Source organism: Zootoca vivipara, chromosome 11 (assembly GCF_963506605.1).
Source record: "Zootoca vivipara chromosome 11, rZooViv1.1, whole genome shotgun sequence".
NCBI classification, from domain to species: domain Eukaryota; kingdom Metazoa; phylum Chordata; class Lepidosauria; order Squamata; family Lacertidae; genus Zootoca; species Zootoca vivipara.
Genome location: NC_083286.1, coordinates 9,300,185 through 9,315,702, shown reverse-complemented (window position 1 = coordinate 9,315,702; position 15,518 = coordinate 9,300,185). Strand labels below are relative to the sequence as shown.

Sequence of the window (15,518 nt, the reverse complement as noted above, 5' to 3'; positions counted from 1 at the left end):
TGCCTCTCAATAGCAGCTGTTGAGGGAAAACCTTAGGGGAGGGATGGTGAGGTTGGTTGGTTGGTTGAAAACAGATACACCCCGCTTTGTATTTAAAAGTCCAAGGTGGTTAACCGTTCAAATAAAAGTCAAAGTCTTTGGGGAACTCTCTGGCTCACCGCTGTTGGAAACAGATGCGCAACGAAGTGAATCCTTGGCCTGTTTCATCAAGTCTCTTTCAAAGTTTCCATAAATGCAGGCATGGAGTTTGATTTATTTTATTTTCAGTGCTATACTAAGTTTGCACGGTTTTGCTCATGTCCTAATGCAGCTATAGCCATCCCAATAAATGTAATGCAATGTGCTGAAATCAGAAGGTAATTTCGGGGTAGAGTCTGAAATAGCTCGTCTCCGGTATCATAAAGCCAAGAGATATTTAACTTCTGCAATGTGTTTAAGAATGCTGGGTGTTAGCGTGCATCCCCCTAGGAAAAGGGAAATTATCTAATAAAATAATGCAGACAGGCTATTGTTGACAATGATTCATCGACAGCTTGATTTATAATTCAGTTTTCAGGCAATTAATCAGATTTATATTAAAAAGAATAATACATTTCCTTACTTTTCTAATGCGCTTTGGGCTATTCGTTGCTTCTCCTTTTTTTCCCGTTCTTTGTGCTTCTTAACCCGAATCTCCCACAATCCTCTTATGGCCGAAAAGTCTAATATGATCACCTGATGCCCCATGTTGCTGACATTAAGATTCTCCTGCAATAACAATTTTATTAATATGGTGTCATTATAAGGAAAAAGAAGCCGATGACTTAAAGATAAGAAAAGAAGATAATATACCATAGTTAGACATAGGCATACAATCCTTTCAGTCCTCATTTCAGATGAGGACATGACAATCAAACCAAAACAAAAAAAATTATTAGAGTTAGTACTTGCAATAATTTTAATAATCCATATTCCTTACTCTATTCATCACCTTCAGTACTGTATCCATCCTGCCGCAGGGTGGTTTCCAACAAATAATATGTTGTTCCTCTCTCTATCCACTTTTTAACATGGGTTACGTAACTTACGTAACTTTTTCCATAACCTACATTCATTTCAACGTAAAGGAAATCCCTTTTTAACTCTTTTATGTTACAGAATCTCTCCCTATGGAACTCTATCCAGCTTTCATCTGGAGTCTTTGAAGCCGACTTTCTTAAAATCCATCGAACACTTCCAGTTGTGTCTTTAGAACTTTCTTTGCATCTCTTTGAAGGGACATAGAGTGTGACCTGTCACAGCTTAACACCCTTTGTGCTAAGCACCATTTTATAACTCTGTTAATTTTTGTAACTGAACTTTTAATTAGCAGTAAAGCACTTTTCTGGGTACAATTTTAAAAATTAGTGCCCTCCTATCTATCTATCTATCTATCTATCTATCTATCTATCTATCTATCCATCCATCCATCCATCCATATACTGTATACAGTGGTATCTTGGTTCTCAAACGCCTTGGAACACAAACAACTTGGAACCCAAACACTGCAAACCCGGAAGTAAGCGTCCTGGTTTGCGAACTTTTTTTGGAAACTGAACATGTTCCGTTTTGAGTGTTATGCTTCCGATTTGAGTGCCACACTTCCATTTTGAGTGTTTCACCAGGGGTCAGCAACTTTTTTCAGCCGTGGGCCGGTCCACCATCCCTCAAGCCACGTAGAGGGCCAGACTATATGGGGGGGGGGGGAATGAATGAATTCCTATGCCCCACAAATAACCCAGAGATGGATTTTAAATAAAAGAACACATTCTACTCATGTAGATTCCCGGGCCGGATTGAGAAGGCGATTGGGCCGCATCCGGCCCCCAGGCCTTAGGTTGCTTATCCCTGTGTTACACTGAGGTCTGTCTGTTTTTGCTATTTATTTTACTCTTTTGTTTTGTTCTTGTGACTGTGTGGAACCCAGGTCAGCTACTGATTGATTGATTGATTGATTGTGTGACTGCAGTACATTGTTTATTGCTTTCATTTTATGGTTCAGTGGTCTTGTTGGATAGTAAAATTCATGTTAAACTGCTGTTTCAGGGGTTGTTTTTAAAAGTCTGGAACAGATTAATCTATTTTGCAGTACTTTCAATGGGAAAGCGCGCCTTGGTTTTGGAAGGCTTTGGTTTTAGAACGGACTTCTGGAACAGATTAAGTTTGAGAACCAAGGTATCACTGTATAATGAAAAAAGGAGGGGCTGTAGCTCAGTGGTAGAGCATCTGATTTGCATCCAGGTGATTCCAGGTTCGATTCCCAGCATCTTCAGGTAGGGCCGGGAGAGAACACTGCCTGAAATCTAGAAGAGCTGTTGCCATTCTGTGTAGACTGTCCTGAGCTGGTTGGAATGATCTGCCTCAGTATAATAATAATAATAATAATAATAATAATAATAATAATAATAATAATAATAATTTATTTATACCCCGCCCTCCCCAGGCAGAACCAGGCTCAGGGCGGCTCACACCAATAAAATTACAATAAAACATAAAAAGCAATTAATTAAAATACAGATTAAAATACAGTATTAAAATTTAAAATGCAGCCTCATTTTAAGTAGTCCATAAATCCAAGCCATGAGGGAGGAAAACGCAGGGGTCAGACTAAGTCCAACCCAAAGGCCAGGCGGAACAGCTCTGTCTTGCAGGCCCTGCAGAAAGATGACAAATCCCTCAGGGCCCTGGTCTCCTGTGAAAGAGCGTTCCACCAAATTGGGGCCAATACTGAAAAGGCCCTGGCCCTAGTAGAGGCCAATCTAGCCACCTTATGGCTCGGTATCTCCAGAATATTGTTGTTTGTAAACCTTAAGGTCCTCCGCGGGGCATACCAGGAGAGGCGGCCCCGTAGGTACAGGGGTCCCAAGCCGCATAGGACAGCTTCCTACTGGTATATTCTTATGGGTATGGTCAATGCCTGGGCAGGTGGCCTTCTGGAAACCACATGCATGCTCACACATAAATAGAAGGCAAGCTAGCATAGCAGTCCCCTTATGAGCCTGATTACCGTACCCTATCCTGCAAGGGACATTTTAGAGCAGCTTCCCCCAACTTTGTGCTCTTCAGATGTTTGGAATTACAATTCGCATCAGCACCAAGCAGCATGGCTAGTGGTCAGGGATGATGGGAATTGTAGTCCAAAAGTATAGAGAGCATGAGATTGGGGAAAGCTAGTGGGCATCCTCATGAGAAATTCAAGGGCACTCCCGTAATGAAGACTAATTCTCATGTCACTTCTGTATGATACGCTCCTACTGCATGGCAAGGGGCAGATATAAATCACAAATGTGCACACCGACCTCCTCCAGTTACATGCCTTTCATTTCGTATTCTACCACCCGTGCTTCCACCTTCTGACTCATGTACGATTTATCACCTGCATCATCTCCCATAAATACCCAGCTCTGTCCTGGCAAAGGAAGTGCTCCTGTTACGTATATCTGAATAAGGCATATTTGGATAAATCCTCCTTGCCTAGCTGCTCACGCTATGGGGGAAACTGTCAGAAAGCACCTGCTGATTTATGGCGCCTCCTCTCTCGGATGTGCTTTTGCCACCTACAGCCCACAGGATTCGGGTGGAAGGGCATTTAGCTGCAGTTTCTGAATGACTTTATACTAGATCTGTTGCTGGCGAAGCCCATCTTTCCTGAAGAGCGCCTGCTTTTGAATTATTCTTGAGGTCACAGGCCACCTTTCTTAGATGATACATTGTTGTTGTTTCACTCAGCTTTATGATCTATTACTCAGAGAGATCATGAAAGTTGGCCTCTTTGGCAATACACTATAAAAAGAAGAGGGACTCAGCCACAGAAGAAAGAGTCCAATACTGGGGAAAGGGGAGCTGATGACTAATTTACAACGGCATCATCTGTTACAAGGTCTGCATGCTGGAGTCTATGGTAGCTGTAGCAGGTAATCCTAGCTTTAGCAATACCTATTTACACATGGAGAATTTACTGGGCCTGAATCAATATGCTTGCGTTGAACAGATTGAGCTAGAATCATGCCGGTGCCTCTCCGATGGCTACGTCAGATTTACAAAAGGAATGTGTCAATGCATCAGCCATAACTCAGGGCTGCTGCAAAATCCTTTTCTGATTTTTGGAGCATTTTCAAAGCTGCTGCTACCATTCGCACAACGGCTAGATCTGAAGCTGCTTTTTTTAAATTATTATTCAACAGTCACTGCGTGCCACATTAGTGTTACTTACATTTCCAATATTATTCACAGTTTCAGGCTTCAGAAATGGAATTTTTATTATTTGCACGTTTCATCGGTCCTGGCTTCCTGGTTTTGTTTATGTATTTGTTTTGCGGAAACCAATACCATTTACATATTTCCCCTCCATTTATTTTACTTTTACAAGGAAGCCTGCAGACCCAGTTCTGCCAGAGATGTTAGGTGTGCTGAGGTTCTGCTGAAACTAATGTGCACAGTTAACACATTCTCAAGATGAATCTTCTGTTGAAATGTAGTTTTCGCAAACTGTATGTCATCGCAGCACTCATTAACTAAAAGCTCATCTAGGCTTCCTTTTGTGCTGTGTTTCTCGGCACAGGTCCACACTTCAAAGCTCTGTGTCTGAGCTCTTCCCTCCCACCCCAGCACTTTCCCCATGAAAACTCGCTCTGTGCCTTAGAAAACATAGATTTGATAGGTCTCTAAGTAGCATGCTCCAGCCTTTCCCACAACATTCCTCTGAAGTGTTCCTTTCTTCCTGCACCTAGAGCTGCCATACATCCAAATTTTCCTGAACATTACTCAGATTTCAAAGGCGGAATTGACGTCCGGGGGGTGGGGGGGGGGTAGGTGGGTATTTCCAAAAGGTGGCACTTAGGCAAGTCAACTGAAAAATAGCCTTTTTGTAAAATTTTGGGGCGTTTCCTTTAAAAAGCTCAACAATTTTGGGGTCTTTTTGAAATATGGCAACCCTACCTGCACCTGGCTTCCCAGAAAAGTTTGAGTGTGGTCTCAGCGCCAGCCTGAACCACAGCAACAAATGGCACCAACATGGTTTGACATGAAGCGCATCAGAGTCACAGACCCGTGTCTCATGTGAATATATCTGATTTGTTGGTTTGCCGCTACAATGTGATCATGGCTCCCTGTCATAGTGGCAATGTATGCAAGCAGTAGGCACATGGGTTGTGTCACTTACACGCTTTACAGTGGTTCCTTGATTCTCAAACTTAATCTGTTCCGGAAGTCCGTTCCAAAACCAAGGCATGCTTTCCCATAGAAAGTAATGCAAAACAGATTAATCCTTTCCAGACTTTTAAAAACAACCCCTAAACAGGGGCGTAGGAAAGGTGGGGCGGGGGGCGGTCCACCCCGTGTACCATCATGGAGGGGGGTGACAAATTATCAAGGAACAATTACTGCCCTACTAGGGTGGTTCATAAAAAACTTTTTTAAAAAGAAAAAAACCTGCTCCAAAAGTCTTATCTTACTACACTAGGGATTATATAGCTATATATGAAATTTCATGCATATCAGTTAATATCTTGACCCTCCTCCATGAAAATAGCTGTTTACTTGGCTGTTATCCTATGTCGTGAAGGCTGAAATTTTAATTATAATAATTATAATAATTATAATTTATTATTTATACCCCGCCCATCTGGCTGGGTTTCTCCAGCCACTCTGGGCGGCTTCCAACAGAAAAATGAAATGAAATAAAATAGGGGAAGAAATCCCCAAAAAAGATGTCAATTTGTTTATGTACGCCACCACAGCTGCGAGGATTTTAATCGCGAAATACTGGAAAAAAGAGGAATTGCCCTCTCTACAGGAATGGCAAATGAAAATGCGGGACTTTATGGAATTGGCAGAATTGACAGGAAGACTCCGAGATCAGGCAGATGAAAGAATGAAGGAAGATTGGAGAAAATTCAAATTATATTTAGGGAATTATTTTTGAGAATTGAAAGTCTGAACATCTAGGGAAACACGGAAGTTAAGGCATTAGGGGGGAAAAGAGGAGATTATAAAGTAGGAAATTGAGATACAAATAAAAGGCTGAGATTAAGATGAATTAAGAAAAATACGCGATGATAAAATTAAAAGTAATGAAATAGAAACTGTTACAGATGAATTTAAAATGAAAATCAGATAGAGGGGAGTTGGGGAAGCAAAAGGGACAATGATTTAAAAAGATGATACAAGATGATGTATGTGTTTATTGTTTGTATTGTTGTGTTTTCTTTTTGGTTTTTTGATGTTTTCGATGTTTTGTTGTGTTAATTTGCTATGTTTTCATGTTATACAAAATTTTAATAAAAATATTTAAAAAAGAAAAAAAAGAAAAATGAAATAAAATAATCTATTAAACATTAAAAGTTTCCCTAAACCTTCAGATGTCTTCTAAAAGTCTGGTAGCTATTTTTCTCTTTGACCTCTGATGGGAGGGCGTTCCACAGGGCGGGCGCCACCACCGAGAAGGCCTTCTGCCTGGTTCCCTGCAACTTCTTGCAACGAGGGAACCGCCAGTGGAGCAAGGTCAAGATATTAACTGATATGCATGAAAATTTCAGATATAGCTATATAATCCCTAGTTTAGTAAAATAAGACCTTTGGAGCAGGCTTTTTTTTTTAAGAAAAGAAAAGTTTATTATGAACTGCCCTACTACCCTACCCTCCGCTGGGCTTCCCGGCATAGCTGCCAAGTTATCCCTTTTTTACAGGGATTTTCCCTTATGCTGAATAGGCTTCCTCGCGAGAAAAGGGGAAACTTGGCAGCTATGCTTCCTGGGTCCTGGAAAGTCGGCCTATGTGAAGTAAATGAGACTAGGCCTAGTAGATTAGATCAGGGGTTCCCAACAAAATTTTCTCGAGGACCCCTCATCGAGCCGCTATTGTGACAAGGACCCCCATTAATTCCGAATCCTAAAATTAAAATTAAAAAGTGAGAGCCAAATTAAGAGTCTTTTTATATTTTATATTTATACGTTTTTTACAGTTACAACAGAGTACTCCATCAGTATACAGTTAGTTTTAATTTTCAGTCCTTAATGAGATGAGTTAAATCTGTCCTTTGAGTCCATTATTTCTGAAATATTAGGTTCCAAACTTGAAACTTTCACTCTGAAATCCAACCGCATGTCGAGCCGATTCCTATATTTGTTTTTCATGAAACACATGGAAGAAAATGCTTGCTCACACCGATATGTGGTTGCAAATGGAAGGATCTTTTTCATTGCCTTATCTCCAAGTTTCTTGTTTACAAACACTACTGTTTTGCAAAGAGGCAGCGCGCGCCAGGGAGGAGGGAGGGGAATGGAGAAGACAGGGTACCTGCGCAGTAGCACACAAATGAAGCCGACGCGCGCAAAGCATCTTGGGGAGGTGAGCGTTAGTAGAATGCACGCGCTGCCTCTTTGCAAAACAGTAGTGTTTGTAAAGCGCCACCTAACGGCATACAGCAGAACTACTGCCTCTATCTAATTCTAGTTTTGCGCTAGACTCTGCTCATGCAGGAAGCGGCCAAATCAAAAAATCTGTTATCATACGAAATATATTTAATATATTTTTTATTCTAATAGCATCTTGCGGACCCCTCTGGCATAGCTCACGGACCCCTGGGGGTCCCCGGACCACCTGTTGGGAACCACTGGATTAGATAATACAGAGCATGGTGAAATCACAATAAATAAATAAATAAATAAATACTGAAACCTCCCCTTCAGTAGTTTCAAGCACTACTACAGGTTCCACATAACATCTGTACTGCATTGTTTACTGTGACAGCACCTGCACTTTGGAACTCCCAGCCTATTGCAAGAAAGCACATGCCTTTGCTAGACTCTTTTCAGGCACCTGCTGAAAGCATTCTTCTTTAGGCAAGCATACCTAGATGCTTAGGAAGTTGAAGTAATTTTAATCTTAATATTTTAGCTTTGGTATGTTTTAAAGTAGGGTTGTTAATTTTTCTTGATTTTACTGCTGTGGGGTTTTTTTGTTTTTTGTGTTTTGGTAAACCACTTTGCAGGTTTTTAAAAATAAATTTTATTAAATAAATTAAAAATAAATATAAATAAAATAGCACAAGCCAAAACACAGTCCATCCTAGAGATTTAAGTATCTGTCCATAGTCACCTACTTGTTATCAGAGGCCCAGAATCCACATTCCTTTGTAAGAAAATATGAAATAACGTAAAACCATTTTTGCAGGCAAATAAAAATAAATGGGGGGGGGTGACAAGAAATTTTCCGCACCGGGTACCACCTGACCTTCCTACGCCTCTGGCCCTAAAACAGCAATTTAACATGAATTTTACTATCTAATGAGACTATTGATCCATAAAATGAAAGCAATAATCAATGTACTGTACTATAAAATAAATAAGACAGTAAGTATTGTAGACGATAAAAATCAAAATTAGTTTTTTTTCTTACCTGCACTGATGATAGTCATTGTTTGGATGGGGGTGGCTTTTATCCATTTCCGCAATTGCACCATCAATCAATCAGTAGCTGAACTGAGTTCCACACAGTCACAAAAACAAATTAACCGAAAAAGCCTCAAAAACAAAAATGCAAAATAAATAGCAAAAACAAAAGCACCAAATACATTGGTACCTTGGTTCTCAAACTTAATCCATTCCAGAAGTCCGTTTGACTTCCGAAACGTTTGAAAACCAAGGCACGGCTTCTGATTGGTGCAGGCGCCCCGGAAACAATAGCCGACAGCCGCATCAGACGTTCGGCTTCTGAAAAACTATTGTAATGTTTTCGGTCTTTGGGAAGCAAAGCGTTTGAGAACCAAGGTACTACTGTACAAACTAGCACCACATCTCCATTGGGTAGGGTTGCCAAATTTGTTCTGGAAAAATACAGGGGGGGCAGTTGGGGCAATTTTTTCTCTCCTTAATCTGGTGCTGAAGTGACTTCAAAGCAATCCATTACAATCTATTGCAGCCAAACAGGATGGTCCCTCGGGAATTTGTTACACACACAAACATGCGTACACAAACACACATGAATTTATAAATGTATCTGTGCTTGGCTACCCAGAGCTTTCACACACCCTTTAAAACACATGCATTTGGACAGGATCCCTAACTTGGCAGAGAGAGAGAGAGAAGACCTGAAATACAGGACAAAACTGTATCAATAAAGGACGTAGCATTTTACACTGAAATACAGGACAATCCTGTATTATACAGGACAGGTGGCAACCATAGCTGCCAAGTATCCCGTATCCGCCGGGAAAACCCCTTTTTTCTTACTGTTTCCCGGCGGTATCCTGTTTGGCGATAAATCCCGGCATTCTCCCTTAAATTCGCTTCTTCCCGGCGGCCATTTTTCTGGTGCCGCTTTGCCCTTCTATGGGCACCAGAAAATGGCGACGCTGGCGCCGGAAGTCGCTTCCGCGCATGACCGGAAGTTGCGTGACGCGACTTCCGGTGGCGCTTCGCCCTTCTATGGGCATCAGAAAATGGCGGCGGCGGCGGCGGAAGTCGCTTTTACGTGTTTCCGGTCATGTGCGGAAGCGACTTCCGGCGCTGGCGCCGCCATTTTCTGATGCCCATAGAAGGGCGAAGCGCCACCGGAAGTTGCGTCACGCAACTTCCGGTCATGCGCGCGCTGCCGATCCCGGATCTTTACGACCCGGACTTGGCAGCTATGGTGGCAACCCTATACATTGGGACCACTGGGTCTGGCAAGGACAGTAGTGACATGCTCTGGGATATATGTCATAGTTGCAACTTGACGGTTCTAATGGAGGCAGGCCCCTCACCATTGTGTGAGCTTGTCTCTTTTCCTGCTCTTTTAGCTATAGCAGCCATTTTGTGTTATGCCAGGCCCCCAAAGCAGACAATCTTTCATTTGCACCCAGGGCACTTCCACAAAATTCCAGATGTGCCCACTGGCCCCAAAAGGTGAGCAACACGTCACCTGCGGAAACCTGTCATTTTCCTCATACACACAGTAGGCCGGGCTAGACTTTTGTAATACAGCGCCATATGCAAAACTAAAATTTGGTTCCCGCAAATGAATCTTCTCAATTATGGACAGTTTCAATTTTGCACCCCCTCAGCTCGCCGCCCTCTGCAAGGGAATCGCCTGCAGCACCCTAAATCCATTTGGGTTTGTATTCGATAACTCATCAAAGGAAATTATTTTATTGAGAAGGTTCTCTTTTATTGCTGTATTCTTTGCCCACAAAGTCTAAGCTCCTCTTGGGATGTTCATTAATTACATCTTTAATTATGGATTAATTAGTAGTCAATTGAAAGTACTTTTTGTACTTCCCCTGCTCTCATAGCACTAATGTGTTTCCCATCGAACTTGATGGATGCTGCTGTAGCTACACGGAGAGAGGGATTTATTCACTGAGATGCCCAAACCATTCCGCAGGCAGATTCCTCCTTCTGCCATGTGGGTGAAGCTCCTTCTCTTCCTTGCTGAATTTATTTCATCTTTATTTTATTGCCAAAATATCAGCGTTTCATGAATAATTATCATAATTGCAACGAATGGTTTGATAGCAGCTTAGGAGCGTCTAAGGCTGAGCTAGCCCATTGGCCTCTCTCATTCATTGAGTCTCCAACGACTGGCAACAGCTCTCCAAGGTTTCAAACAAGGTTCCATACCAGCCATACCAGAACCAGAGGGTGTCTGCAGGCAAACATCTGCTCTGCCACTGAGGTCCAGTCCTTCCCCGCTAGGCCTGGTCTTTACTCAAATAACAGGTGGCTTAGATTGAGGAGCCAGGCCAAGGCTTTTTCGGATCCGAAACTGGATCCAGTGCTCATCTCTCATGACCCACACTGTGTTCGAGCCCTGAAAGGGCCATAGCTCAGTGGCAGAGCGTCTGTTTTGCACGCAAAAGGTCCCAGCTTCCATCTCCGCCGTCTCCAAGTAGGTCCGGGAACATTCCCAGTCTAAAACCCTGAACAGCCATGACAATGTCAGCATATTGTCAGCATATAGACAATATTGAGCTAGATGCCTATGGAAAACCCACATAAGCAGGACATGAAAGCAATAGTCCTCTCCTCCGGTTGTCCTCCACAAACGGAAGCATGTTGCCTCCGAACCTGGAGCCCCTGATAATCCTATCTTCCACATCTGCCTCCAGCCTTAATATCTCTCCCTGGAGGTATTTCACTTTTCAACTAACATGCATCCTCTTGTTACAGCCATGGGCGCCAGGTGATAACTTGTTCATCTGCAATGTAACTTTTTGATCTGCAGCAACACTTTCTCTCTCACACACACAAATATCTCTCGGCTTACCAGATCTGCTCTACATCCATTAGATACCTGGCACGTGGCCTTCAGAAGCAGATGTTCTATAACTCTTTTAAATGTTACTGAAGATCCTGACATGCAACAAAGATAAATAGCCAATCTCCCAAAACTCATATACATATACATATATATATATATATATATATATATATATATATATATATATATATATAACCTATGCCCTTGAGATAGAATAGCACAGTTTTTAGGAGGCAGGAGTTGTTTTGTTTTCCACAGTGGAGACATAGAGAGTACTTGTAACTGCAATCAGGTATGCTTTAAAGAAAATTATTTTTTTTAAAAAAACCTCTCATTATACACATTCAGGGCCGTCTTAAGTATATCTGGTGCCCTGGCGCCGTGGTGCGACGATCCCTCCTGGCGCCCCATTTCCCAGCGTGGCTGTCTGGCGGGCTCTGCGCACGGCGCGGCGCCCCCCTGGCAACCCGGCGCCTTGGTGCCCTGCACCACCCAGCCTGGCCGTAGGGCCGGCCCTGTATACATTGCAAGTTCAGGTTGGTGTAATGAATGCGTTTAGTTAACTGATCACTGTATATGAAACACCAAGTGTATCCAAAAACTATCATGTTTCAGGCTTAAACTTTATATCTATAATCTCTATATTTATTTATTTCTTAATTTCTCTTTCTGTCTGTCTCTCACGCAAACACACACATTTTGGCAGGCACTAAAACACTATTAGCAGCATCACTCATCACTGATGACTTTGCATGTTTGATCCCCAACAGATCCAAACCACTGTAATCTCGACAGCCAGCAAAACAGTCGACCACTTACCTACACCTAAAGGGCACTATTGTTCTGAGCTCCTCAGTGTACCTGTGTGGCAAGAAAACTGGAAACTCTGGGGTTGTTTACAGCAACAAAGTAGCAGTCGGTCAGCCCAGTATCTTTATTTGTTTAAACTTGCCAGCGTGACTGGCCTTCCAGATTTGCTAATGTTCTATATTTGTAATGTGCTAACATGATCTGTGGTTCGAAAGCAGCCATGGGCATGATAGAATATCAGGCCTGCAAAGCTCCGTTTGGATAAAAGAACGGAACTTTTAATAGGTTAAGCATCTTAACAGCACTTTGGCGAGGGTGATAAAAACAACATTCCTTTGACCTGTGGTCCCAGCGTTATTTAAAATCACACAGAGGTGCCAGAGTGTTATTCCAGGGGAAAAGAATCCAAGTTGGGTTTTGTTTTTGTTTTGGTTTTTTGATACTCTGTTAGAATTAGACTAATTTCCTGCAGACTGGAGACCTCTTAATAAAATAAGGAAATAAGAAAGAGAACGGAAAGTGCCTGCTAGCTGTCATGGCTACAGGGTGAGCGGAGTGGTGTTGCAGAGCAGGAGTTGGGGAGAGGGACCTAGTCACAAAACAGTCTGGCCAGACACGCTCCCTGTTTAGAGGGGAAGGTGCCACTGTCCTTCTGAACTTGGCAGGTTCTGTGCTTCCTGATATAGTCGCAAAGAGGGCTCCCAGGAAAGGATCCAACTTTTTTTTCCTGGCAGGCCTTCATCTCTGAGACAGCCACTTTGAAATGTATGTGAAGTAGCTGTGCCAGGAAGCACTCAAGGACTCTCGGTAAACAGGTTGCCGGGGCTTGTAACAGAAGGCTAATGCAGAAGGTTGCCACCATTGGCTATGTGCTGAGGTGCCGTGCTTTTGCCCACTGCACAACAGGCAAAAAAGAAAGGGGTTTTGCCTCCTCCGTCACTGCATTTCTTTGCAGAGGAAACTTGCGGCTGCTGATTTTGGCTTTTTATTCAGCTGTCAAAGTGCCAAAAGTAGGCACAGTGCCATGCATGCAATTAGCACTTGTATGAATTGCTGCTTTTAAAGGAAACTCGAGGCCCCACAATATGGATTGGTAACCCAGTGTGAAGGGTATAGGGAGCATTAACCCTCCGATCCCCACTGCGTTCCCCATCTCCCATGTCTGCTATTGGCAACTGAGCAGAGTAGTGAGAATGTCACCAACCATCGGCTAACCTTTGGCCTCTTTCATTAGACAAGGAACCGAGGAGGCCATTGGTGTCACATCAAATTCTAGCCTTTCATCCCAATCAACTCAGTAAATCAGCCGAAATGTCTTCCACTGGATCATGGCTTCTGTGCATTCCCCTCTTCTACAGCAACATGAATCAATATGAGCCACTTACTACACAAGGCTGAAAGGTCATTCTGGTTTTTATTTTTTAGAAGGCTCAGATGCAGGTTGCTAGCCTTCATGTTTGCAGACGTAAGTTTGATGGATGTGTGTCTGAAGGATTCAGTAAGTGGGGGGGGGAGGGAGAGAAGCTCATTTGCAGATCTCGTTATTTTTGTTTATTTCTCGATTTCCAAGGGTTGATTTATTATTTTGAACATTCAGACGTTCTGGGTCAGCCAAGGAACTATGATTATGGTTTCAAAGCTGCGCTTTCAAATTACTCGAAATGTACAAAGGTCATATTGCCTCAAATGAGCTTTTCTCATGTATATTTGAGAGTGAGCACTTTCCTCTGGTGACTGCATGTAAACCAAGACTAATGATAATGGACCACTTCAGAAATTGCACAGAGAGCATCTCACTGTCAACTATATTATGCTACTGATAAAGTTCCATGATTATAGGGGGTTTTTATTATTTATTTTTGCCAGCATAACACGGCAAACTAGTTTTATGTTCTGCTTTCACCGTGATTAACCATAAATCCAAGTCTAGCATTTTAAGCAATGAATTTTGAGTTGGAGTCAAAAGGCAGGGGATCACATAATAGGATGGTCAATGTTTCAGTCAGTTTTTTGAGCTGTGCCTTTTTCACAATGGCTCTACTGTATAAGTAGGAGTTCTCAGGGAAAGCCTTTCTCAGCAGAAAGAGAGATGTGATCACTTGGCTGTCAAGCTACATTGAAAAGCACAGTTGCAGCTGATTGAAAAGTCCACAGACTAACCTTCCAAAGTATGCCCCTGATCATTATGATTACCTCAATAATTGGTGTGAAAATAAAGGTAAACGTAAAGGACCCCTGGACGGTTAAGTCCAGTCAAAGGCGACTATGGGGTTGTGGTGTTCATCTCGCTTTCAGGCTGAGGGAACCAGCGATTGTCCACACACAGCTTTCAGGGTCATGTGGCCAGCATGACTGAAGCGCTTCTGGTGCAACTAGGGTTGCCAGGCTCAATAGAGGACAGGACTTCTGTGCCTTTAATTGCCCCACTCTCTTTTGAGTCTGGAAACCTTAAAGAGAAACCAGCAGACCCTCTGTTTAATTTCCAAGCAAAGGGTCTGCTGGTTTCTCTTTAAGGTTTCCGGACTCAAAAGAGAGCAGGGCAATTAAAGGCACAGAAGTCCTGTCCTCTATTGAGTCTGGCAACCCTAGGTGCAACGGAACACCATGACGGAAACCAGAATGCACGGAAATGCCATTTACCTTCCCGTCACAGTGGTACCTATTTATCTACTTGCATTGGCATGCTTTCGACCTGCTAGGTTGGCAGGAGCTGGGACAGAACAACGGGAGCTCACCTCGTCATGGGGATTTGAACCGCTGACCACCTGATCAGCAAGCCCATGAAAATAGGCAGAATATCAACAGGTGAAGCTTTTTCCAGCAATGAGAGGCTTCAGCATGGGTGTAGCCAGGATCTTTGTTAGGGAGACAGGCCTTTTGTTGGGGGGGGGCAGAACCTCAGTTTGCTATGTATTTTTATTTATTTTTTATTGTTTTAGGGCGACAGCTGCCCCTCCCTGCATCCCCTTGGCTACACCCATACTTCATTTTTTGTTTTCTGCCTGTTTGCAGGTGCTAATGATATGCAACCTTCGTCTATTAAACAAGAAAAGATGAGTAACATGGTAGCCCCTGATCCCTGAATTGAGAGGTTATTGTCCCCCATAACATACCCTTTTTGCTTGTTTGGATAACCCAAAGAAAATCTTGCCCTCTCAAATAACTGTGAAAGTATAACTATGAGGCTGTTGTAGCTTAATTCTTCCCCCTTTTTGTTTATTATTTTTCTTCATCCAGCCACCTTCTCTAACTTGTGTACGGTAGCATCTTGCTGGATGAAGAGTCTGAGACAGGCATCCCCAAACTTCGGCCCTCCAGATGTTTTGGACTACAATTCCCATCATCCCTGACCACTGGTCCTGTTAGCTAGGGATCATGGGAATTGTAGGCCAAAACATCTGGAGGGCCGCAGTTTGGGGATGCTGAGACGCCACAAAAGGTTTCCGCATTGT

The 15,518-nt window shown here is 42.8% G+C and overlaps 1 protein-coding gene across 2 annotated transcripts in view; it reads right to left on the bottom strand.

Moving 5' to 3' along the window:
* The window catches only part of LRRC2 (leucine rich repeat containing 2), a 69,513-nt gene extending 57,313 nt beyond the window's left edge, over window positions 1-12,200 (bottom strand). The window contains exons 1-3 of one of the 2 annotated variants that reach the window (XM_060280112.1): window positions 12,076-12,185; window positions 8,416-8,498; window positions 602-747 (exon numbers count right to left, since the gene is read on the bottom strand). In XM_060280112.1, the coding sequence (XP_060136095.1) occupies window positions 602-726 (125 nt within the window). In that variant the 5' untranslated portion in view covers window positions 727-747; window positions 8,416-8,498; window positions 12,076-12,185. Of the gene's footprint in view, window positions 1-601; window positions 748-8,415; window positions 8,499-12,075 lie in introns of both variants that reach the window. The other variant, XM_035099800.2, reaches the window with a different exon arrangement.
* Window positions 12,201-15,518: the final 3,318 nt, after the last annotated feature.